Source organism: Mauremys mutica, chromosome 3, assembly GCF_020497125.1.
Source record: "Mauremys mutica isolate MM-2020 ecotype Southern chromosome 3, ASM2049712v1, whole genome shotgun sequence".
Classification (NCBI taxonomy): Eukaryota; Metazoa; Chordata; order Testudines; family Geoemydidae; genus Mauremys; species Mauremys mutica.
The window spans coordinates 83,650,468-83,676,463 of record NC_059074.1 but is presented as its reverse complement, the minus strand read 5'-3'; the positions used below and the strand labels follow the sequence as shown (position 1 = coordinate 83,676,463).

Sequence of the window (25,996 nt, the reverse complement as noted above, 5' to 3'; positions counted from 1 at the left end):
GGTGGATGTGTGATTAACTAAGTGCCTCCTGGCTAGAGGAAGTGGAGTTGTGCCTTATAAGAAGATTGAGGGAGCTCAGCTGCGCAGAAAGATTGCCAAGGAGATAGGTGTCTCTGGTGGAGAGAAGCCCTGGGACAGGGTTTAACAGACAGGAAACAATGGAGGATGAACACTACAGGACCACATTAGGCTCCAACTGGGCAAACTCTGAGGTAGAGCCAACAAGAGAATTACAGTGAAGCTTGAGAGGGGCGGAAGGATTATAAATTTGAAAATTTGTTTGAACTTTCATTTGGACTTGTTTGTGCTGCCCTGGAAGAGGTTTAGATTTTCATGTGACTTGGCTGGAAGGCCAAACCACAGAACATGCAGAAGGAGAAGATGCAGGCTGACAGAGGAGCCTAGCAGATGCCAGATGATGATCCCATGCAACACTGCAACCAGAGAAGAGGGGGTGCCCACAAAAGCATGCTACTACAGGCTCTTTTGGGATTACATCAAAACTGCTCCTTACTCTGCTAGAGGAGATGGTGCATGGTGATACATGGTACTCCTCTTATGGGATAAGTGTACTATATCTAATGAACTTTGAACCTCCAGCAAGCCAAGGAGCGAGACACTGAAATTGGAGAATCCAACTCTAATCTACTGTGTGGAAACATGGAGTCAACCCTGAATGGTATCTCAATGCCAAAAAACAGTACACAAAAATACATTATGCTTTCTTATTTCCTCCATTTGGATGTTAAACAATAAAATTAGATTATTTGCCAATAACTGGATTGTTCTTATCAAATCATCTTCACAGTTCCATACTCAGACTTGGTGAAGCACTTGCATAACACCAGAGAATGGGGAAAATACAGCAGAAATCCAGACAGGGAACAACTGCTTATAACATAGAATCATCATCTAAAGCCACTTCATTGTGATCAAGACACTTGATATCCCTGATCAGGATTCTTCCCCCCGGACTTACTTCTTAATTCCTCCTTCTTCCTTTAGTATAGCTCGTTTGTTCTTATCCACAGTAAGGTTTAGCAGAACTCCACAGGCAGAAAAGCAGACATCTTGATGTTTGGCATCGAGCAAAGCAATGATGAACTTGTATACTGGATTGTACAGCAGGAAACAAAATCATCCTCAAGAAACACGGACTTGCACTGTACTTATTACATTCGTATGCTTAGGCCAGTAAGAAGTATTTAACTGAAGCACACAGAACTACCTGAAAGTGTTACCTGATGACATGTTGTTTGTAATGTTGCTAGAGTAATCTGAGATTGGATATCAGCCACGACCCCATGAAGTTTGAGTATGGATTCCTCTAATCCCCCAAAAGGAATTCTGGTTGCCTTTTATATTTGTTTCTCCATATTAAGTTGCTATAATTTTACTGTTGGTTTTGCCAAACTGAAACTAAAACAATGCTGCTATTTATTTTTCATTTAGCAGTACTACATCCTGATATTGGAATGAATCGTAGGGGCAACATTTAATCCATCTTTTGGGCACCAGAGGCGTTGAACTCCCATTTCCTTCAGTAGGAGCTGCAGGTGCTTATCACTAGGGCTCCGTGTCTGTCACGAAGGTCATGGAAGTCATGTATTTTGTCACTTTCCATGACCTCCGTGACTTCTGCAGGGGACAGTGGGGCTGACCAGGAGCAGCCCAAGGGACAGCCACACCAGCTGGATGCCGGGGACTGCTGCTGGGTCCGCAACTGCATCGACCGCCCGCCCGGGGACTGCTGCCTCTGGGGCTGCTCCAGTGGTCCGTGGCCCCTGGCAGCTGGTGTGGCCACCACAATATTTAATCACAGATATTTTTAGTATAAGTCATGGACAGGTCAAGGGCCATGAATTTTTGTTTATTGCGCCTGACCTGTCCATGACTTATTAAAAATACCATGACTAAATCGTAGCCTTACTTATCACCTCTGAAAAAATCAAGCCACTTATATCTGGATGCCTCAAAGAGAGTTTAGGTACTTAATATCAGGCACCGACGTTTGAACATTTTGTCCATTGGGCCTAGCAAGACCTACATCTGAACATGCTCCTAGCCTGGGGCAGAGCTCCAGATAAGAGAGAAATGCCATTACAGTCCAAGAAATGTAGAGAGAGACGGTGTTTAGTTAAACTTTTACAAGATACTTTCTCCAGATTGCAAAGATCTGGCATTTGCCCTAAAGCTCCTCTGCCATGAAAAGGAAAAAGTGATGAGAATGCTGGCATCTTACACCGCACCCAGAGGCAAAAGGGAGCTCTCTTGGTGAGGGTGATAAATGTTTTAAGATGCATGTCACAGAATGCTGTACACACTGTCACATGTGGGAATCAGAGACCCACAAATGTGAACCCTTATGAATGTTTAAGCTGGAGTTTCATTTTACACAGAACTATTGAGGACATCTGATCAAAGTGAACTTTAGGAATCTGGGGAGATAGGGGAAAATTTCAAGACTATTTATTATTATTTTAAAGAACAAACAATTTCTGCGGGCATAGATTTTTTTCTTGCATGAAGAAAAATGTATTCCCGCACTCAATATCTACGTTTTAATAATATTCATCTAAATTAAACCAATAAATGCTGTTTATGCTGTAGTTATAGGATTTTTCAGTGCCATATTACATGCTTGTATGTTTCGAGTTATAGACGCTGACTGACACAGGTACCTATCTAAAGAGCTTACACAGAATCACTACTAATGCAAGAGCAGCAAAGAATCCTGTGGCACCTTATAGACTAACAGACGTTTTGCAGCATGAGCTTTCGTGGGTGAATACCCACTTCTTCACCCACGAAAGCTCATGCTGCAAAACGTCTGTTAGTCTATAAGGTGCCACAGGATTCTTTGCTGCTTTTACAGATCCAGACTAACACGGCTACCCCTCTGATACTAATGCAAGAGTAACTTACCCTTCTTCTGTATGATGAAGTCACAGATCTCAAGGTATTGGGAAAGATTGCCAAAGACTCTAACAGCTTCCAGAATTCCATCCATATTGCTGCTCATTAGCAGCTTTAGAAGCACTATTTATTTGCAGAGAAAAAAAAGGTACAGTTATCATTACTTATAATTTATATAGCACCAAATATGCCACTAGGCTCTTTACAGATACATTGAGAACCCTTCAAGGCAGGATTCTCAAACTAATTGGACAAAGTAAACATGGGAGGAGATGGGGCGCTGGATGAAAAGACAGGACAGACAGAAAGGTGATGCTTGGAGAACATATATTGTTGGTTCCATTTTTAATCATCTGTTTAGTCAACACTTCCTGAAAGGAGGAGTAGGGTTTGTGTTTTAAGGAGGGACGTGAAGGGGACAATGGGAAGAGACACCCTGAACTGGCTCAGAGAAGAATTTCCAGACACAGAAGGTGGATTGGATAAGAATGGTATAAGACTATACACACAGCAGTTAATTTGGCAATGGGGGTGCGGTGAAGGGGGTAAGTGGAGGAGTGAAATGAGACTAAAGCATATGGATCTGGCAGGAGCTAAGCTGTGTGGACCTTTGAGACCTGTCAAGGGGAGAAAAGCTGGTGAAGAGACCTGAAAAAGGGCTATGCATGGTTGGAGTGATGGGCAAGGTAGATTATTTTGCTTTGTTTTTGCTATGATGTTTTGAATGGACTGAGGTGAGAATTCAGAAGGCCAAAGAGGAGGCAACTTCCATAGTGTAGGAGAGAAATGATCAGGGCCTGGAAAGGGGGATTTTGGAGTGGGAACAAAGAGAAATGGAAGATTCTCAGACATTCTAGTGGGAAAACTGCAGGATTTAGGGACTGTTTGTGAGAGAGAAGACGAGGGAATCACAGGGAATATCAAGATTGCAAGTCAATCTCACCGGAAGGATGATAAAGTTGCTGACAATGATAGAGAAGGGAGGGATAGATGATGATAAATGCATCCCTTATTCAGCTAATATTCCCACTCATTGCAATGGAAGTTTTGTCTTTGTTAAGGACTGCAGGACCAGATTCTTAATCACCCAAGATCTATCAGGGATGTCACATCTTTATATAAATACAATATTTATATTAAAAATACAAATATTTTCTTAGTAACTAGTTTGTGCCATCAAAACATCTACTTTTCCTAAGTACAGTACAACAGATTGTCAGTAGAGCGATTCTGATTACAGAAATAGAAACAGTAAGCTCTATATAGCACATGACAGTTCATATAATATCTGCTCCCCGAGGGGAAAAAAATGGTTACTAACCTGTTCTAACTGTTGTTCTCGGATATGTGCTGCACATGTCCATTCCACAACCCAGTCTCCTTCCCCTCTATATTGGAGTCTGTCCAGTATGAAGGAACTGAGAAGGGTTGGGGGCAGCTCTGCCATTTATATCATCATACAGCAGCACGAGGCAGCAGAGGGCACACGCACCGCCCCGACAACGGTAGATGAGTGTGCGCACACCTGACATGGAATGGATATGTTCAATACATATCAGAGAACAACGGAAACAGAACAGGTTTGTAATTGTTTTTTCTTCAAGTGATTGCATGTGTCCAGTCTACTTCAGGTGATGTACAATCACTTCAATTTGGAGGCAGGATTGGCATCTACCTGAATAACGATTGAAAGACTACACATCCAAATCTGGTGTCATTTCTAGAATATTGAAAAATGGCACAATGAGAAGAAAAAGTTTGCACGGAAGACCAAGGTACCGCTCTACAAATGTATAAAATAGGCACATGGGCTAGAAAGGCTGCAGAGGCACGTGAGATTAGTTGAATGAGTTAGCACCCTATTTGATGGAGTCACGTTGGTCATGTCATAGCACTAATGTACATAAGAAGAGATCCACAACAAGGTTCTTTGAGATGAGTCTGGAAGGCCCTTCATTCTTGTCTGCAATTGCCACAAACAATTGTGAAGACAATTTAAACGGTTTAGTCCTGTCCAAATAAAATGCTAATGCTCCCCTAACATCTGATATGCGCAGTCTTTCATCATCCTTATGAGCACGAGGCTTAGGAAAGAAATTTGTTAAATATATTGTCTCATGTGGAAGTGAGAAAACAGTTTGGTCAGAAATTTCAGACGAGGACATAGGTATACACTGTCCCTGTTAGAAGACTATTCAGAGGGTCAAGCACCAAAGCTCATAATTCACCCATTCTCCTGATGAATGTGATTGCCATCAAGAAGGCTACTTTAATTCAGAGATGGAACAATGAACAAGTAGTCAGCAGTTCAAAGAGAGGATCCATGAGCTTTACCACCAGATTCAAGTCCCAAGAGGGAATAGGATCTTCTATTTGTGGATATAAATGCTCCAAATCCTTCAAAAACCTTAGTGACATATGACTGGAGAAAAGTGAATGATTATAAATTGAAGGGTGGAAAGCAGAGATAGGTGGACCCTGATGGAACTAATGGCAAGGCCTTGCTGTTTCAAGTATAACAAAAGTCTAGCACATGCTGACTCGGAGCCCAGATTGGGGAAATCCCTTTTTGCTGGGACCAGACTGAGAATCTTTTCCATTTAGACAGGCAAATATATCCAGTAAAAGGTTTCCATAGACTTAAGTGAACTGCTAGAGTCTTTGAGGCTATGTAGCTTGTAGTTGGTCTGCTGCGAAACAAGCGTCAGTCTCTCAAAAGCCAGGTCCTGGATGGCTTGTTGGACCTCTTGAGGAAGATCTGATGATTGAAGTCATTAACATCTATGCACTGTGATGGCTGACACCATGGCTTTAATCGCAGAATCCACAGCATCTAATGCAGCCTGAAGCAAGATCCTGGACACCATCTTTCCCTCAACCACCATAGCAAGAAACTTTTGTCCCATCTCCTCTGGCAACTTGTCCATGCTTTTTAAGTATATACATCATGAGTTTATTAAAATAAATATTCAGAAAGTTCTTTTAAGTCCCCCGTAAAGGCCAAGCACTTGGAAACTCATGTAGCTCACAAACCACTTGAGGTCCACAACCCTCTTTCTTGTGCTCACTACGGCCAGTGAAATAACAAGCAGATTTGTCCTAACTGGCAATGATGAACACTGCAGCTAGTCTGAAAGCTTTTTCTGCTGACTGCTTCCTGTTCAGCAGTTTTACGTGAGTAGCTCACATGACACCACTATATTTTCCAGCAGAAATAAACTGGTCTCCAGCATTGCCTAGGAGTCATGAATTGCCCTGTTAGTTTTCAGTGCACAGTCAAGACTGCTGCAGGAGCCACCATTCATCAGCGTTCACGGGAATCTTCTGCAGTGAAAGAGGGAACCACTGAAACCCACCCCTCTTCATGTAAGGGAGTACGCCAGTGAGAACCTTCCACTCTTCCTTTCTTTCCCGACAGAGGAGAGTGAGAACAGTTTGGTTTCATTCACATCCTTCCTTTGGATGTTGTTATACCAGAGATTACTTAACTGTGGCTCAGCCTTCTTAAGTGCTACATCTTTTGTCTTTGGAGCACACCTGACGGCATCACACAGCAGGTATTTCTCAACATGTTTTCTGGAGTAAGCAACTGTCAGGCCCTCCTGCTACAAGGGCTCAACCTCTCCTACAAATTACTTAGTTCAAACAGTGAAATGAAGGGAAGAGAGGAATGTGGGTGGTGGCAGAGATGGTTGTAGTAAGATGAGGCCCTGAAATATAAACTCTTGTGTCAGAGGCCTAGTCTGAGGCCTGAAGCCTGAACCAAAGTACTTCCAGGCATTGCTAAGCAAAAGCTGGGCTGTGAGCCAGAGGCAGGCCTCGTTCACAGAAGTTGGCGAGAAGAGGGTTGTTAGAAGCAGGTGCATTCACACATATAAGTGCTAACAAGAGGAACTTGTGCCAAGATGGCACCTGGACAGCCCGATAAAAGGACACTCCATAGACATAACAAGGAACAGGCGGGTGCATCTTGAAGATAGGACAGCATGATGGATAGATCTGTTTGTCTGGAACTACATGATCAAAGGGGAGACAGCACCCAAATGAGACAAGGGGCTGTACTTCAATACGTCAGTAGGGATGAGTAATCTGTCCTGTAACTGTATAAAAGTAAGTCCCGGAGTGCGTATCTTTGTCTGGCCTAGGGGGCAGTGGAAAGTCCCGCCACTGACTGAGCCAGTCCATTGCCAGGGGGCACATATTCATAGTATGTCCTGTAGAGTCTATAGGAAACTATTACTGTGCTTCGTTTGACAATAAACCTGGCTCAGGTTCCTCTGTACCTTACTAGAGTCTGTGGTCTTTGGGGGGTCTCTCGGGATTTGCTGTGTCAGCTATCTGCGCAGAGCCGGGGCAGCACACAGAGGGAACACGCTCACAGCCAACTGTTATCATCATCGAACAAGAGAAGAGCACCACACCAGTAGCTACTCACAACAATGGTGATGAGATTGACAACACAGGCTGACAATAACTGATACAGCCTGTGGTATGGTCTCGGAGCTGGAATTTGGCTCCTGGCCAATAGTTATTAGGTGGCATTGGCCCTAGACTATTTCTAAACTTGGATTTTCACCACTGAACAGTTTTCTACACTTCTGCAAATCCATTTGATCAGCAAACTTGTAGAACTGCATTTCATACTGAAATGCAAAATACTGTTAAAAAGATGAGAGAAAGGTCTTAAAGCCTCATCCGCTATAACAAAAAACACAAGGAAGCATTGCCTAGTGCAGCCATGGTAAAAATGACATCTTACTTCCCAGATCTGCTCCCTATATACAGTCAGTCATGTCTGCTTATGTTAGTTACAAATTTATTAATTTTTTTCTCCTGTTAGCACTGAGAGCCATTACAGCTCTGGGGGAAAGAGATGGATCCCATTCTGGCTCATAAAACAGCCACCATTGCTACCTAGAGAGCAGGGCCAGTTCCAGGCACCAGCGAAGGAAGCAGGTGCTTGGGGCGGCATGTCTGGGTCTTCAGCGGCAATTCGGCAGCGGGTCCCTCAGTCCCTCTTTGAGCTGCCACTGAAGAGAAAGAGAGAGAGTGAAGGACCTGCCAACGAAGAATGGAGTGGCATGATTGAGCTGCCGCTGAAGAGCCGCTGGTCGGCTTTATCTTTTTTTTTTTGCTTTGCCGCTTGGGGCGGCAAAAAAGCTGGAGCTGGCCCTGCTAGAGAGGAAACATAGGCTAGCAGAGAGGGCACTGGGCTGAAAGTCAGGAGACATAATACTATTTTCACATTTTAGATATTGAAGTTTTGAACAGCTCTACCGAAAATTGCATAACAGAAAACAATCTGGTAAGTACGTGAATTTTTGGGGGAGAAAGGCTGTTTTTGCCAACACTGTAATGATTTCACAGAGTTCTAAAGATGAGGGTCTGGCATTGGATGCATGCAGGGATTCTGTTCGGTTATGGGAAAAATTTGGCTCTAGGCAATTCCTACAGTATACCACAAAATATTTTTAATGACTCTTTTCCACATTGCCCTAACAATCAAAATACACATCTTACCCGGATATTCTAAAAGACATACAGAAGGAATTGATTTTTAAAAACCTTACACTCTGCAATGTGTAGCTTCTTGTCTTCGATTACAGAATTCCTCACTTTGTAATAGGATAAATTGTTGATTGTTGCGGCAGCGTTGATCACCAGCTCCTCACAGTCATCAACTGACTTGTATTCTGATATTTTAAAAAATATACATACACATCAGTCTTACCTTAGAATATTGATTACAGCTCAACAAAATTAATTCACAGCCTGTATTGTTGTGGCACCCAAACTCTGCTTAAACAAGGGTTATATTGGTAATCTGCCTGGACTATGGGGGATTACAACTAATTTGAAGGAAGTGAAGCAGATTGCTGTGCCAAGATAAACCACGGTCTGCTGGGTAGAGCTGGAAAAAAAGGATCAGTGAAAAATATTAGGGGCTGTGGACTCTGAGGCCTGCATTTCTGTAGTACTGCAGAACATCAGAGTTACGAACACCTCGGGAACAGAGGTTGTTCATAACTCTGAAATGTTCGTAACTCTGAACAAAACGTTATGGTTGTTCTTTCAAAAGTTTACAATAAGCATTGATTTAATACAGCTTTGAAACTTTAGAATGCAGATGAAAAATGCTGCTTTTAATCATCTTAATTTCAATGAAACAAGCAGTGAAACAGTTTCCTTATCTTGTCAAGCCCTCCCCTTCCCCCAACAAACTTTCCCTTCATTTTTTCAGTAGTTTAGGTATAACACAGTACTGTACTGTATTTTTTTTTCCCTTCTGTCTCAGCTGCTGCGTGAATGCGTACTTCCAGTTCCAAATGAGGTGTGTGTTTGACCAGTCAGTCTGTAACGCTGATGTTCATAACTCTGAGGTATTATTGTAATAGGGAGTGGCACAGCAGGATTGCATTTAGTTTGAAGGCTACTTGGTAGCTGCCCCCATTCTAAGTGTATCTGTACTGCAGCTACAGCACACCCTAATACTATTACAAACAAACAAAAACTGGTAACAAAGACTTTGTGAATGCTGGCACTGTTGAAATTGTTCTTGCTCTTAAACCTATATAAAAGCAGGATGGAAACAATTTATAGTTCCAGCCATCATGCTGCTAGTATGCCAAATTATTCCATTTTTCAGCGAGATGAGTTATAGCTGCTAGCAGCAGCAAGTAGCTCAGAAATACCAATAAAAGCTCCATCCTCCAAGTTCTTCATATACAGAACTTCCCTTGATTTGGATAATAGTGTTTAAAATATACTGGCATGTAAGTTTTGCAGATCGTGTCTGCTGTACCAAGGCAGAACCACGCAGAATGTGCTTGCAGAAACAGGGCCTTAATTACAAACTTTTTGTTTAAAAAAAAATCCTCTTCTTATTTAGGGAGGAGGCAAGAAGACAATCTCACTATACGAGTTTTCAGTCTGAGATGTTCAAAAGAAAATTCCCCCAGTTTGCCAATCTTTTTGTGTAGTCTGGATTATTCTTAAGAATCTGATCTATAAATCCGATCAAAGCACGAGGCTCCTTTGAATGCCTTGCAGGAAAGATGCTGTAAAGTTTCGTATGAAGGTGATAGTTAGTCTATACACTGTAATTATTAACATTAGCAGATTGATTTTCATACTTCCACAACATGGCAGATTTAATTAAGGCTCTCTCCCAGTAACAAAAGCTGAAGTAATGAAGTACTGTATCTGCCTGACAGACTGAATGAAAATAATATATGAAAAAACAAACATAATATGCAAACCTTACCTAGCACTGTAACAAGCAATGCCACAATGTGATGGTTAGCTGCCAGAACAGCACCAACATTAGGATGAATGGAGAGATTGGCGAGCACTCTTATCAGTTTTATAAGGACATCTTCTGCTTCTGAAGGATGCTTTTGTTTTGATTTATTTTCTTCTCCTTCATGTTTCTCTTTTTTTGTATTCAAATCAAATTCATTGTAGGTTTGGAATAATGATATCAGGGTGTCAGCACTTCCTTTCTCTTTAAAAAATTGTTCACGGGCCTGGTTGTTCTTCGCTGTTAAATTGCCAAGAATGAAAACAACACGGACAACTAAATCCTGCAATAAAATAAACAAACTATGTTACACCGAGAGAAAAGTTGAAGTTGCTAGTGATTTGAAAAAACATCAGCATTTCATGTATTTCACAATTCAGTTAAAAGCAGTTCCACTGCAAATGGAGGAACACTAAATACAGCAAAAAAGGAAATAATCTTTGATGCTGCATTTGATTACCCAGTTTAGGGAGGAGATTAAAAAAAATATTAACAAAAGGCACAGAGTTCTAGTACCATAGAGGTTATTAATTGTGGGGGGTCTCCTAAACAGAAATAGTCTATTTCTATCAAATGACCAACAACCCAACAGGATAATAATAGGAGAACATTTCAGATGGATATTCTAGTTATGTAATTGGGGTTTAATCAGTCTCCCAAATAAGCACAGGATTGCTCTGATGGCCAATTGAGCCTCATAAGCATTCTACCCTGCTACTGTGCCCTAGAAAGACAAAGAATTTAAAGCAATGGAGGTGTCACAAGATTTCCACTAGGAAGCACAAACCCAACCATGAGAATTATGTTCAGATGGTGTATATAAAGGTTTATATCTTCCTGGCATTACTCGTTTAAATAAAGTGTGTTGGGGAAATCAAGAGCCCAGTGAAAAACATCTAGTCTGCTATATCACCAACCTCCCAGTCTTAATATTATATTTCTCTTATTGCCTTCATTTTGACCACCACGGGGATACAGCAATTTGTGTGATGCAGGAGCTGACTGACTCAGCTGTCATCCCAAAACATTACCCCCGACTCCCAATGGCTTTTAATTCAACAGTATGGGCTGGTTTAGCTTTCAGAATTCTCCTTGTTTTCTCTCCCAAAGATGAAATTACTCAAAAAACTGTCTCCACCCCCATCAAAACCTAGCTAGTTTCCAAAACTGAAAGTCCAAGTACTGGCTCTGTTTCAACAGTACAGGGAAAGAAGTAGCAATCCCCTGAGTGCAGCATAATTAGTCTACCCCTAACTGTTAAATGACTGTACTTGCACTAAACCACGGCTTTGGCAAACACCCTACATGTTGTTTTTCTTGAAATACAGGAGTCCCATTCAGACACTGTAATCCCCCAAGGAATAAATCCCATACTTTTATCAAGAGACATTCAAAGAATGGCAACTTGTTACTGTACATGTATTAAAATCTGATTGATTAAATTGCAAAAATTTATCTATAGATCATATATTCCTCCACTAATAATTTCTCCTCTTTTGAGCCACTCCCACAAGGCCTTGCATCACAGAGATATATCTATGTCCAAAGACAAGAAGATAATCTTCAGAGTTCATCACAACTACTAATGAACTTGCCAGGCGGGGGGGGGGGGGGGTCATCGAGTGACCTCTAGTCTTTCTCCCCCACTTTGGGCTAGACACTGTACGACTCTCTATGGCATTGCTCCCACTATTATTATTTTGCAAACATCTGAATGTCACCAACACAAGATACTTATAAAATAAAAAAGTTTATATATAACGGTCTATAAACCACCACAATCCCCAATGGAAGCCTTCCCACAAAGGCTACAAAGAATTTGAAACAACAAACAGTTGATGAATCAGAAGAGAGAAGTGAAAAAAGAAGGCGGTCTAATTTAACTTACTTTATATTGACTTTCTAATTTCGGTTAAAACATTACCAGCTTAGCAACAACCCCAGCCAACCAGGGAATAGACAGACAGGTACTGTAAAGCAATCAATTTAACTGATATTTTGAGAAGTGTGATCTCAGCTATGTTTTCCACCTACAGACTATGAAACAAGTCTACAAAATATTATTTCTTTTTAGCATAGCACATCCTGTTTTAAAAAGTATTACAGAAGTTTTATTATCATCCACTGACAGAGTTTAAATAACAGTCAAATACAAAAAATGCAGCTGTGACTTTATACTGCAGAAATTATAGGCTATATTTTTATGTATTTTTGGCTAAATTTTCAAAAATGTGCATGCCATATGCACAACTAAGCTGAATAATGTGAAACCAAAAACCACTGTTCAGACAGCCATAAATGGAGTTAGAGATGAATGCCACTTTGAAAGCAGTTACAAGAATAAATGTACATAGACACATGGGATATTTGCACATCTGAAAAAAATCAGCAGTAGGTGGGGTTAGCATATAGCCAAACATTTGGAATATTTACTGAGAAAGCATGCAGGCATTTCAGACATATTTGCAAATAAACTAAATACATAAGTATTTATCAGGTTGATTTGTACAACACAGGTAGAGCCCTACATGGATACAAAAATTTGGATCCACATCTAATCCGTGATCTGCAAGGATGATGAATAATACAACCACATCTTCATCTGTGGATGCAGATTCCTGCAGATATAAAGCAGACATCTGTGGATACGCAGGGCTCTAAACATAGGTTTCAACAGGTAAGACATACCTTTTGAAACTAGCACACACAGAATTAGTACTGAAGACAGAGCAACACTATAATTTCTGTTTGTATTGAAGCACTCTTTTTAAACTGAACAGGTTTTTCAAAGCTATTGATTTGACAAACTATTTGATCTCTGTTAGGAGCTAGACTAAGGATGGGTGACCTATTTCTTCTTAAGAATTTGGATCCTGTCCCTAAAATGAACCCAAATCTGATTTGCAGGCTATATTTGATGCCAAATAAAATAATTTGTATAAATGAATTCCAAAAATTCCAGAAGACTGGGACTTCTCAGCTTGGAAAAGGAGACGACTAAGGGGGGATATGATAGAAGTCTATAAAATCATGAATGGTCTGGAGAAAGTTAACAAGTAAATGTTAGTTACTCCTTCAAATTGCACAAGAACTAGGGGTCACCCAATGAAATTAATAAGCAGGTTTAAAACAAACAAAAGGTACTTTGACGTACTTCTTCACATAATGCACAGTCAACCTGTGGAACTCATTGCCAGGGGATGTTGTGAAGGCCAAAACTATAACAGCGTTCAAAAGAGAACTAGATTAGTTTCTAGAGGATAATTCCATCAATGACTATAAGCCAAGATGGACAGGGATGCAACTCCATACTCTGAGTGTCCCTACCCTCTGTTTGCCAGAAGCTGGGAGTGGACGACAGGGGATTGGATCACTTGATGATTACCTGTTCTGTTCATTCCCTCTGAAGCACTTAGCATTGGCCACTGTTGGAAGACAGGATACTAGGCTAGATGGACCATTGGTCTGACTCAGTATGGCTGTTCTTATGTTCTTAAACTATGTTCCTTTTCTCTAGGTTCCAGGAAGGGATGACTGAATACCAGGAGTTCTTTCTTGTTCAATTTAATAGACAGACGATAGAACACCTTCACATAAGTAATTGTGCACTAGCCCCAAATATGTACACGCATTTGGAAGAGCCAAAGCACAGTGTACATACACTCTTCATTAACTCTTAATTTTGACATTGCTGACAATAATGGTCATTCACATTTGTCCATTTAGATGGACAAATATTTTTGTCCAGTTAAATCTAAAAAAGTCTATCCCTTACATTGCACTTGCAACGAAGGTTAGTATTTGTATTTGCTGACCCCCAGTATTTTACAGAGATTTACATTAGAAACTAAAAAGAATAGCTATATTAGAATTTGGTGGTTAAAGATGACTGGTAATGCTAAACTTCATAAGCCATTTTTCTGGAATTCAAAATGAAAAGATCCTCAAAAGTTCAGATTTATTAAGCAGAAAGGGGAAAGCCAAGTGGCTAAATAATCTTGACCTAAATACGTTTTATCAAGTGACCCAATAATTTTTTTCTATCTGCAGTATGTGATGTGCTATCACCAGACATGAGACTAAGCCCATGGTTTGGTTTGTTGGACATCTGTATCGGGCTCTGAGGGGAAAAATGTATCAAGCCAAAAATGCAGATTCCACCACAGGGCTCTATTGTGTTCCTGGCTTTAAACTAAGTTTGCTCTTCCTCTTCTAGTACAAACCCTGATGGAGGGTGGTGGTAATTCTGCCAGTCCTCCACAGGGGTGTATCCTTCCTTCAATACAAGTAATAACTCAAAGTGGTCTGAAAAAAGTGGACAGTCTATAATATTCTACAAAAATGAAAGCAACATAATATCTGCCTGTCGCCCATTAATTGCGCCCCCTCCAGTCTCCACATCAATTCTGCCACACCCAGCCTCACCTCTGCTCTTCCTGCAGCTCCTTCACCCCCGCATCTCTCCCAGGGCTGGTGTGGAGGCTGCAGCAGGGTCCTCTCTCCCCCTTCCCAGGCCAGGTGTTTCAGTGAGAGAGAGGCAGAGGAACCGTCCCATTGCTCAGAGGAGATGGGCAAATAGGAATGGAGCTGCCTATAGATGATAGGATTTTTCTTCTCCCCCATCCCCTCCCATGGGAATGGTTTTAGCTCTTGGGGAGGGCGGGGGGGGAGGGGAGAAGAGCTTTGCTGGTTCTTGCAGAAGCCCTGACTGACTACTTACACCCCAGAAGGCAGAGAGTGGGGAAGCAGCCAATCACAAGGGTTTCCCCTCCGCCCCCTACGACACAGTTCAAGTTGTTTAAATTTTATTTGCTGGGTCTATGACCCCTTTTGACCAGATTCACTTTAGGTACCTGGTACAAAGTGAGGTAAATTTACTCTTCACTTTGCCAGCACTAATAAATCTGACCACCTGCTTTGCAAAGTATTCTCTGAAAGAAGATATGAGTGTGGGCCTGACAGTCTGCCCAGAAGGCAAACAAACAGCAGTCATGTCAGCCTGTGAGGGAACTTTCCCCACACGTTCAGGACACATTTTGAAGTGACATACCCGAAATGAAAATTCAAGGACAAAACCAGAAATAATCAGTGACCCAAAATGAACGTTATTGTTGCACTTAAAAATGTGCACCTTATTTCTAGCCTGAACTTGTCTAACTTCCATTTCCAATCACTGGCTCTCATTATGCCTTTTCTGCTAGATTAAAGAATTGCCGACTATCAGACAAGTCATCTCTTAACTTTCTCTTCAATGAACTAAATAGCTTGAGCTTCTCACTATAAGGCATGTTTTCCAGATCTCTAATCATTCTTGTAGCTCTTTTCTGAAGCCATTCCAATTTTTCAGCATTCCTATTGAAGTATGGACACAGTATTCCAGTAATGGTCTCGCCAATACCATAGACAGAGGAGTACATATACACCTCCCTTATATTTATGCAAATACTCCAACAGTTGCATTCACCCTCTTAGCTACAGCAGTTACTAACGATAATATGGCCCTCTTAGTTAAAGCGGTTACCAATCATTATACCTGAATTACACGTAGGTATGTGACACCAGCTGGTGAGACAGTTTGGATCGGATCTTTGAGCACTACATATTCTAAGCCAGTCATGTGCCTAAAGCAGTAATTCTCTAACAGGGAGGGTCTGGGGGCACAAGCAGGTTTCAGGGGATCTGCCAAGCAGGGCCAGCATTACACTTGCTGAGGCCCAGGGCGGAAAGACTGAAGCTCCAACACCTAGGGCTGAAACCCGGGCTCCAAGCCACATCACCAAGGGCTGAAGATGAAGCCTGAGCAACTTAGCTTCGCAGGACCCTCTGTGTCATGGGCCCCAGGCAACTGCCTTGATTGCTACCCCCCTAACACTGGCCCTGGCTTTTATATGCAGAAAAACAGTTGTTGTGGCACAGGTGGGCCATGGAGTTTTTATAGCATGTTGGAGGGGAGGAGGGGGGCAGTCAGAAAGAAAAAGATGGAGAACCCCTGGTCTAAAGCATATATTTTGAATCCTTCTATTACAACATCTCTTTGGAGAAAAAAACAAACATTATCACAATTTAAATATCTGAAGTTATGCATGTTGTTAGCCAGACATATTATCAGCCATCATACTGTAGGGAAAGGCTGACCCTCTGTGGCTGTTCAGATTAATCACCATGAAAATTCCCTTGGGATTTTGCAGAACATTTGTCCCAGGAAGATCTTTTCTCTAAGCAAAAGTTAATAATACAAGAGAATCCAACATGAGTTATTTATCATACTGTATCTGTTATATCTCTAGAATAATATTTACACACCCACACACACCCCAGGAGAAAATCTTAAAGAGTTCTTGGCTCTGTAATGACCAATCACCATCATCACTCTTTAAACTGGTGTGCTGTGGTGGGGCTTTAACATACATGTATGTTTTTGAAGGGTCTCTGTCACTACTGTATTAAAAAAGGGCGCTTAAACAAAAAGCCTAAAATGACAAAACGTATGGATCAAGGAGAAAAAGTTACATTAACCCAAAATAATTTTTACAAATAGAAAATCCATATACAGCTACTGAAACTCATCAGTGAAAAAAACAACAGCTGAAGACAAAGTAACAGAAATAGATTTAAAAAATCAGTATCTTGTAAGATTGAGATGTCTCATAGCAGAGGAGATGCCAATAATGGTCTGCGGTTATTGGATAGGTATTTTTATAAATTCAGCTGTGGCATTAGTAACCCTTGTGAAAAACATGGGGCTGCTTGTATTAATCTAGGAATACTATACATTTTATATGGTTGTCTGTTGTAAGGAATAGGTACTCGGTAGCCATAATGAGAGTTGAATGCATAGGTTAGTTCAGTTTAATAGCAGGTGGTTAGAAAAACGGCCAGGAAGGCCAGACAATGGGTGCAGATAAGCCAGCTCCTGACAAAGACAAAGACAGGGAGGGACAGGGACATTGGACAAGGAGGGCCGGAGTTCGGGTTCTGTCATGGCATTCTCTCCCTCTCAGATGCTTGGCTTGCTGGTTCTTCCTCACATACTTAGGATCTAACAGATCACCATGTGTAAGGATGGAAAGGAATTTCCTCCCAGGTCAGACTAGCAATGACCTTGGAGGGGTTCACCTTCCTCTGCAGTGTGTGGGTGTGGGTAACTTGCCAGGATTATCTGAGTACCTCTTACTTAGAATCATGGGGTTGGAAGGGACTGCCAGGGCTGCCCGGGGGGTGGGGGGAGGGAAGAGGGGCAATTTGCCCCAGGCCCCGCAGGGGCCCCCACAAGAGTTTTTCGGGGCCCCTGGAGCGGGGTCCTTCACTTGCTCTGGGGGCCCCGGAAAACTCTCACGGGGCCCGGGCCCCCGGAGCTTATTCCGCTTTGGGGCGTCGTCGGCAATTCGGTGGCGGGGGGTCCTTCCTCTCTGGGACCTGCCGCTGAAGTGCCCCGAAGACCCGCGGCGGGGGGTCCTTCCGGCACTTCGGCGGCGGGTCCCAGGGCGGGTCTTCGGTGGCAATTCGGCGGCGGGGGTCCCCCACTGCCGAAGACCCCAGGCCTCCTGAATCCTCTGGGTGGCCCTGGGGACTGCAAGGGTCATCTAGTCTAACCCCCTGCCAAAATGCAGGACTTAATCATTTCCCTGCCATTGTGGAGCCATGAGCACTAGTCCACCTCAGGCCCTCCTGTTCTCTGTCTCTACTACATAATAATCTAGTCTCCTGAGCACTGTTATACTTTGGTCTAATTTTAATTGTTGGGTTTAGTGTATGGGTGCTGAGTGATATTGGTGGCCTATGATATCCAGGAGGTCAGACTAGATGATCTGGTGGTCCCTTCTAGCCTTAAATACTCTGTCATAGCATCGGTTAACTGTAAAGATCCCACTTACAGGCTCCAGCTAAGAGTTCCACAGTTGTCCTACCAAGGCTGGAACCTAAAATCAAAAGGACACTAAATAGTTAAAAAGTGATTCTAGAGATCCAGGATGGGGTAGTTGTCAGGAGTTGCTCAAGCAGAACAGAGCAGAGGGAAACAAGACAGACCCTGCAAGATGGTCTGACTAAGTTGGACTACTTGGTTACCATTCAGGGGGTAGTAAGTGAACCAGCCTATGAGCAGCTTTGAGTGTTCAAACCCTCTCTCTGTTACAGGGAGCTGTGTTCCTACTGTTAAAATTAAGCAACACCTTGATTTGGAGAAAGCTGTCTGGTCACTGTGCATTAACCACTGGTCACATCCCTAAAGGAGAGACCTGCAGGGTCTGATCATAGTCAGCCCTGCTAAGTACTCACAGGACACTGTAGCCCAGGGATCTGGTCTAAGAGTGGGAGAACTGTGAGATTCCACTCCAAGAAAGGTGAAAGGAGGAGCCCTGTCATCTGGAGGCGTGAACGCAGAGAGAGCAGTCAGGGGTCCAGGGACAGATAGTCGGGTAATCGTGACACTGCCTCTCTAGAAAGTGAGTATTAAAACTAGACCTGGGCAAATTTTCTTGGATGTATAGTTTATTTACTAACAAATGCCATTTTGGTCAACCTGAAACTATTCGTAATGACAACCCAATAATTTCAACTGGGGGAGAGGGGGAGAGGAGGGAAGAGAGGAGGGGGAAATATGTAAGATCAAGATTAGTCTCTAATTATATTTACACACACACACACACACACACACACACACACAAACACCATTGTATGGAAATCATCACCCCATTTATATACTTTCTTCCTGTTTTAAAAGAGGGCCTCCCTGTGGCTAATGACATCACCATCATCAGCAAGCTCAGGCGGAGGAGAAAGCTATGCTTCACATAGCTGCAGCTCAAGAAGTACATGTGAGAGGTAGGGGAGCTTGAGCATAGGAACTGTGCTCATCTGCCTTTCCAAATAGCTCTGAAGAAAAGGTGAGAAACAGCCTCGAACACTAATGACAGCTGGGAGCTTGGGGAAAGTACACATGGCACAACATACAGGATATTGAGTCCCAAGATAAGCATTCATGGCAGCCCATTATGCATGACACTTGGAGAGTCTTTGTTGGCTCTGTACCTCTCAACACTCTCCAAAAACAGCTGTGGAGAAGGCACCAAGGAGAGCCAGGTCAGTTATGTGTCTAAAAATGGGACTGTTGAGCAACCCTGCCACCCCTGAAGATCCATCTTGCCAACTCACACATACTTCCCTTCTTATGTGAGATGACAACACATGTAGTTATGTGAATCTTGGCAACTTAACCCTCCCTATCGTCTCAGAGCAGTCAAGTGATAACAAGAAGCTGCTCAGCAAGCTCAATAACTGCGGTATTTCCAGCTCTGACATTTTTAATCATGAGTCATCATGACATTTGGTGTTTTTCTTAAAGTCACAGCTCCTTGAAAGTATTTGATTACTTGTTTGAGAATGACTCACCTTTTTTTTTTCTTTAAAGTAAGTTTCTAGCTCTTATGGTTGCAGAGAAAAGCTAGATACTCCAACCCAGGTATATGCTAGAGCCCCAGAAACCAAGAGACAAACAACAAAATATGTTTAAAAAAAATCTCACAAACTTAAGACAATCTTATGATTTTTTTGAAGCCTGCCTCATTATTTTGAATGCTTGGGATTGGCAATACTGTGATTGATCCACTGGTACTCTCATTGCTCGTCCTCCCACAGACAGTTTTTGCTGGGTTGTGAGATTTGTTTGTCTTTTAAACAGATAAAAGATGATATATAAACCCACTAACTCTCAGTACTATACATTGTAGTGATGCCACCTGCACTTCAAAAACGTGCATGCACCCTCACAGCTCTAATGTTTATAATACTAAAAACATTAGAGAGGAAAGTGATCTGTTAGATCATTCAGACCCCCTCTCTGCCAGCGCAGGCCTTCAGTAACTTAGTGTAACCCACATACCTCCTAGGTGTGGTGCTCTGGCCCCTCTAGTGGCACCAAGACCACTTAGAGATTAATGAATCTGCACTACAGCCTTAGCTAAGGGCCATGTGGCTTTTAGCTCATGCAATAGAGGATCATGCATTCAGCTCCAGAGTTCCCAGATTCGATCCCAATGACCGGGGTCTGTCGGCACTACACTAGTACAAATAGCTCTGGGTGGCTGTATAAGAATCGTTGTAAGGAGAAATTACTCTGAACACATACACAAAATAATCACAACACAGTAATAAACTTGTTTTAACAAACAGTGAATTTGCTTATTAAGTGATATTTTGATAAAGAAGAGATGGTGCTTAACATGCAAAAACAAAGCTGATCTATGGGATGAGAACCATTTATTAAAAGTAGAAATATGACAGGTTAAAAATCTCAGCGTTCTCAGGCAACAAACATTTAGTGCTTACTTATGAACCAGTTATTTATTACAACATGTAAACAGGATACTCATAATTCTAGCCAATCTTTCAGATATGAAAATTCCCAAATACTTTTATTTCTAGCTATATGTTTCAAATAATTTTGTGTTGCTTTGGTAGAAGGCACTGTATGTTTTTCAGACATAATAAGAATCCATATTTGGGAGTATGTTTACGTTGTCATAAAAGACCCATGGTATGGCTGCGGCTGGCTCGGGTCAGTTGATTCAGGCTTGAGGGACTGACTGTGGTGCTAAAAATGTCAGTGTAGATGTTCAGGCTTGGGCTGAGGCCGTGGTTCTGAAACCCTGCAAGGCAGAAGGGTCCCAGAACTCAGGCTCCATCCCAAGCCCAAATATCTATGCTGCAATTTTTAGCCCTCAGTCCAATCAATGTGAGCCTAAGGTCTGAGACTCAGTGCCTCGGGGTTTTTTACTGCAGTGTATATGTACCCTTAGATAGCTTGTTTAGATATTTAATAAAAAGAAGTTGTAGCTTTTTCCACAATTGAAATGTGGGGGCTCCCAAAGTTAAGCAATTTTAAATATGGAAAAACGTTTGCTATTTGATAAACCACTTGCTTTGTAAAAAACATTACTACTACTTAAAACCTTGGGAAGAATATAAGTATTCAGAGGATAGCTTATGTGTGCGCTAAGGATAGACAAGTTAATCAACTGTCTGTCCTCTGTGTTGCCCTCTTAATCTAAATGATTCCATTTCCTTAATATAGAAATGCCGTCAACTGTTCTAAAATTATTATCTTGTAAATGTGCATGAAAGTAGGTCACTGAAAATGGGTTTACACACATACAATACCAGAGACACAGAGGATTAAAATATAAAAAGCAGGAGATGAAAATACTGACCTGCTTCTTTTGGTGTTTGTTTAGAAGGGCTAAAAATAAGACATAACATCTGGAGCATGCTACCAGAGCTGCACAGCAGTCATTGTAGGAAGAAAGTTTGCTATAAACACACAAAAATAAAATATATATAAATGACAGCATTTTATTTCTTCTGCAAAATAAAATATATTCATTCTACTTTCAAGTCTCAAAGTAACGTTTTCCAAGACACAGAATGAAATGCTAGTACTTCTACTATAGATACAGGCAGCCAGTTACATAACAGAATGACACTGAACTCCGATGAATTTATAGTAACAACTATTGTGCATGTGTAACACAAACAATGAACAAAATTCTAGCTATTCCTGTGCCAGTACAATGAGGGACGGAAGAGGGCATGGGGAGCCTTCCTCAACCCATGTGCCTAGCCCAGGTATGAATGCCAACAGTAATAGAATTCCTTAAGCACTAAGCAGAGGCCTTTAGCCTCAAGACAGTATGGGATGCCAGGGGTAGACAAGAACAGGACATCATTTCTTCTGCATGCCTGCTAGTGCCCAATATAATTCCATCGGTGCTATTCTTTAAACCAGCAGGGATGAGGAATACTCCTCCCAACTCTCTTCAAGGCATTCTCTTCCTGCATCTGACCCAACGTTATAGCTCCTCAGGCTGCTATGTCTCTGTACCCACCACCCTAATGGTTCAAAGAGGAGCGAGGCCACACTGGCCTACAGATATCACTGCTATATGGTTAACTGGCTAAGCCTTTACTTCCAGTTAATATTGCACCTGAAAATGTCTGCAGAATCAAGTAGGATTACAAGAAGTTATCATTTATGGGAACTGCGGCCAATGGGAGGTGCAGGGGTGGCGCCTGTGGAGCGGGGGACGTGCCACTGCTTCTGGGAGCCACTTGAGGTAAGCGCCGCTCAAAGCCTGCAGCCCTTAGCCACCACCCCTTCCCTCCAACCCCTGCCCCAGTCCTGATCCCCCTCCTGCACCCCAAACCCCTCATCCCCAGCCCCACCCCAGAGCCTGCACCACAGCCGGATCCCTCACACACACACCAATGCCCCAACCCCCCGCCCCAGCCATGATCCCCTTCCCACCCTCCGAACCCCTCAGTCCCAGTCTGGAGCACCCTCCTACACCCCAAACTTCTCATCCCCAGCCTCACCCCCGAGCCCACACCCCCAGCTGGAGCCCTCACCCCCACACACTCCTTCCCCTCTGCCCCAGCCCGGAGCCTCCGCCCGCACCCTGAACTCCTCATTTCTGGCCCCACCCCGGAGCCTGAGCCCTCTCCCCCTCCCACACCCCAACCCCAATTTTGTGAGCATTCATGGCCTGCCATCCAATTTCTATGCTCAGATGTGGCCCTTGGGCCAAAAAGTTTGCCTACCCCATATCTATACTGAATCACAGATGTAATCTAGGAAATGCTCCTGTCTTCTCAGCCTTGGCAACTTGCCAGTCTACAAAGAAAACCACCTCTCCTTGAAAGAAGTAAATGTACAGAAAACATACCAAAACCCCAGAACTGACTCATCTTTGGAGACCAGACTACACAGACAAAGAGGAGCAAACTGAGAAGGAACTAGGGCTGAGAAGTGTTTTGTGCTTTCCCTGCCCAGGAAGCCTATGGAAACTACCCTGCACAAACCATAAAGAACCACGCTCTGCCTGTTTTAAAGGCTGGAGAGGAAACCAGGGCAGAACTCAGAAGCAGCTGCTCTTGGTGGCATGCTCCCTTTAGGACGTGGTGCCTTTGCCAGCTAGAAAGCAGGGGCTGGACAGTTGTTGGGGATAGGATTGAGCAATTAAGTCAATGGAAACATTGCTTTTCAGTAAATCTTGCAGCCAACAGCAAGAGGAACTTATCACAGCGGCACAAAGGAAAAGGCAAACTTTTATTCAAAACTAAACTCAGAATTACTCGTGCCTACATCCTTTCCACTCCCTGAAAATTCCTCAACACTCTATTATCCAGCTCCTGCAAAATTCTCAAATTATTTACCACCCCATTCAGAATTTGCAATATTGCAATCAACCCTGCCCAGATTTATGCTGCGACATGGGGAACTCTTCAATGCCTTGTCTTCACTGAGAGGTTCCCAATTTGAGAGAAAATCCTAGTAAAGACAAGGCAGATTGTAGTTTTCACACAAGCCATTCAATCTGCTAACTTGGGTCAAAATACAAACTACACTGTCTTCACTAGGATTTTACTTAGAGTTAGCTAACTTGAGTTACGAGCACATCTTCATTTCCTAGTGAAGATGAGGCCCAAAGAGCTACTCATACATACTACAAGATACTTTCTAGGGATATGTCTATACTGTAAGCCTAGAATAGTGGAACTTGATTTCGGAGTCCCTTGATTTGTTGACCTACGGCTTGTGTCTCTACACTCATTTGTAACCCTAGGTTAGGAATTGTTGAACCCTGGATCCCAACTGGGCATCAGCATCTTCACTGCATTATGTCAGCCCAATTCCAGACTTTCTAGTTCCCTCCCAAAATGTGACTGTTCTAGCCCTTTGTTCACTGCACACATGGTGCAGTGTGGGAAAACTTGAGTGTTCAACAAACTTGACTGTTCAGAGGACAAAGAAAGTTGGCCGTGGGACTGTGGAAAACTTTTGGCAGACTCCCAGAACACAAGTTCAGTGGGGCTGTCTCTACATTGCGAAGCAACAGGGCTTGAATCCCTGGTCCCAGCTTGACTCAAATTTGGACCCTTCACCACCATGAGGTCCTGGGACCCTGTGTCCAAGCCTTGGGTTAGCATGATTTGTATGAAGGCGGAAGGGGAGTTAGGCTTGAACCTGAGTTCGAACCCTGGATTTACTCTGCAGTGTAGACATACCCTAGAGGTGACCCACTCTGGTGGATTTCCCTAGCAAGCACCACATCTTCTTGGGGAATGGTCACTGAGCAACCTGGGCAACAATGAGATTCTTCAGGGGAAACTAACCAGAAGTCCTTCATCTGCACAAGGACGGCCCCATCTCCCACACCTAATCTCCTAGAGTGCTCTGTGATGGCTGAAGTAATAATGTCCCTACGTCTCACATATTTTTGTGCACATGCAAATCTAATCCCTGCTGTAAGGTTTGAGTTGTAAACACCAGAAGATAACTTTTGCCATTTTAAAAACAATTAAAATAAATTACTAACAATAAAAACAATTTATTTCTCTTTAAAGGACAGGAAATGACATCCTAAACAATAAAATCTAAATTTGGCCCACAGAGATTAACATATCACAGTGGTACAAAACATTTTTTTTAAAAGGGAAAATGAATCCATGTTTGTAAGGCCATGGGTTAAGGCTACATCTATGTCATGGAGGTCATGGAAACTGTGACTTCCAGAGACCTCCGTGACATACGGGACTCTGGAGCTGGCAGCCATCGGGGCCCTGGCAGGGTTCCAGTGACAGGGTCCCCCCTGCAAGGTTCCAGTGACAGACTCCTGAGGGGGCCCTCCTCAGGGTTCCAGCAACAGGCGACAGCCTCGCGGAAGGGGAGAGGAACCTGTGGGTGAGCAGCTGGGGATGTCTCATTTTCTCTTTGGGAAATATGGTCACCCTGCAGCTTCCAGCTGATGTGGGTGGAGGGGGCCCCCCTGCAGCTTCCAGCTGCCATGGTCAGAGGGGAAACCCCACAGCTCCCAGCCACCACAGTGGTGGGGGAAACCATGGAGCCACAGCAGCAAAAGTCACAGAGAGGTCACAGCTTCTATGACTTTTACTAAAAATAACCATGACAAAATCTTAGCCTTAACCAAGATAAATAGTTTTATGACTATTAATATAGAACAAGTTATAAAAATACAATATTTTCCTTGACTTTTCACAAGCAATTTAATGAATGACTGTCTCTTCAAATTCAACTGCTCAACACAGCCCCCTTTAAAGTCAACGAAGGAGCTACTATTGACTTCAATGGGCACAGGATCAGACCTCAAGAGACTGGGGGGTTTTGATGATCGAAACAGTGTTGCATACATACCTGAATATCCTGACAATATTGGTACATATATCCTTATCATTCATACGCTGCTCCAGCACCACCCAGAGCTCTGAAACTGCACCACTACACAGGAGCTGGCATCTTGAAAGAGGTAAATCAACCAAGTTTCGCAAAGTAGCTGTCAGCTGCAGAGAGAATATATAGTTGCCTATTATGAATTCCATGTGCTTTTGAAAATTTAAATAAGTTTAGATGTCACCTAAACCATCTTGGAAATTGGCACTCTGATAACAAAAAAGCAGTCAGGACTTCTACTAGCACGTATGGAGTAAACATCAGAGATTAGGACGTGTATGACATTAAATTACATAGATTAAAATAAATATTTTTTTTAAAAGATCAATATTGGTCTTGTGCCTCTCATGCAACTTTATTCTTTTAAAGGCCAGATTATCCTTCACTGTGGATGCAAGGGGGGAGTGGGGACATGCCACTGACCCCTCCTGCATAACTTAGTAGTACTGGTTAGTCTCAGAAGGGAGTGCACGCCACACAGTGCTGCAGAGCAGTGGTCATTTACTTTTCACACTGGAGGGTTCTCAGGGCCTTTG

General features: G+C 42.7%; 1 protein-coding gene across 3 annotated transcripts in view; it reads right to left on the bottom strand.

Moving 5' to 3' along the window:
• Positions 1 to 25,996, bottom strand: part of ARMC2 (armadillo repeat containing 2) — a 137,181-nt gene that overhangs the window by 20,587 nt on the left and 90,598 nt on the right. For all 3 annotated transcript variants that reach the window (XM_045009147.1, XM_045009148.1, XM_045009149.1), the window contains 6 exons: positions 25,425 to 25,570; positions 21,424 to 21,523; positions 10,181 to 10,499; positions 8,487 to 8,609; positions 2,926 to 3,039; positions 980 to 1,112 (listed from right to left, as the gene is read on the bottom strand). In XM_045009147.1, coding sequence (XP_044865082.1) covers positions 980 to 1,112; positions 2,926 to 3,039; positions 8,487 to 8,609; positions 10,181 to 10,499; positions 21,424 to 21,523; positions 25,425 to 25,570 — 935 coding nt within the window. The remainder of the gene's footprint in view (positions 1 to 979; positions 1,113 to 2,925; positions 3,040 to 8,486; positions 8,610 to 10,180; positions 10,500 to 21,423; positions 21,524 to 25,424; positions 25,571 to 25,996) is intronic.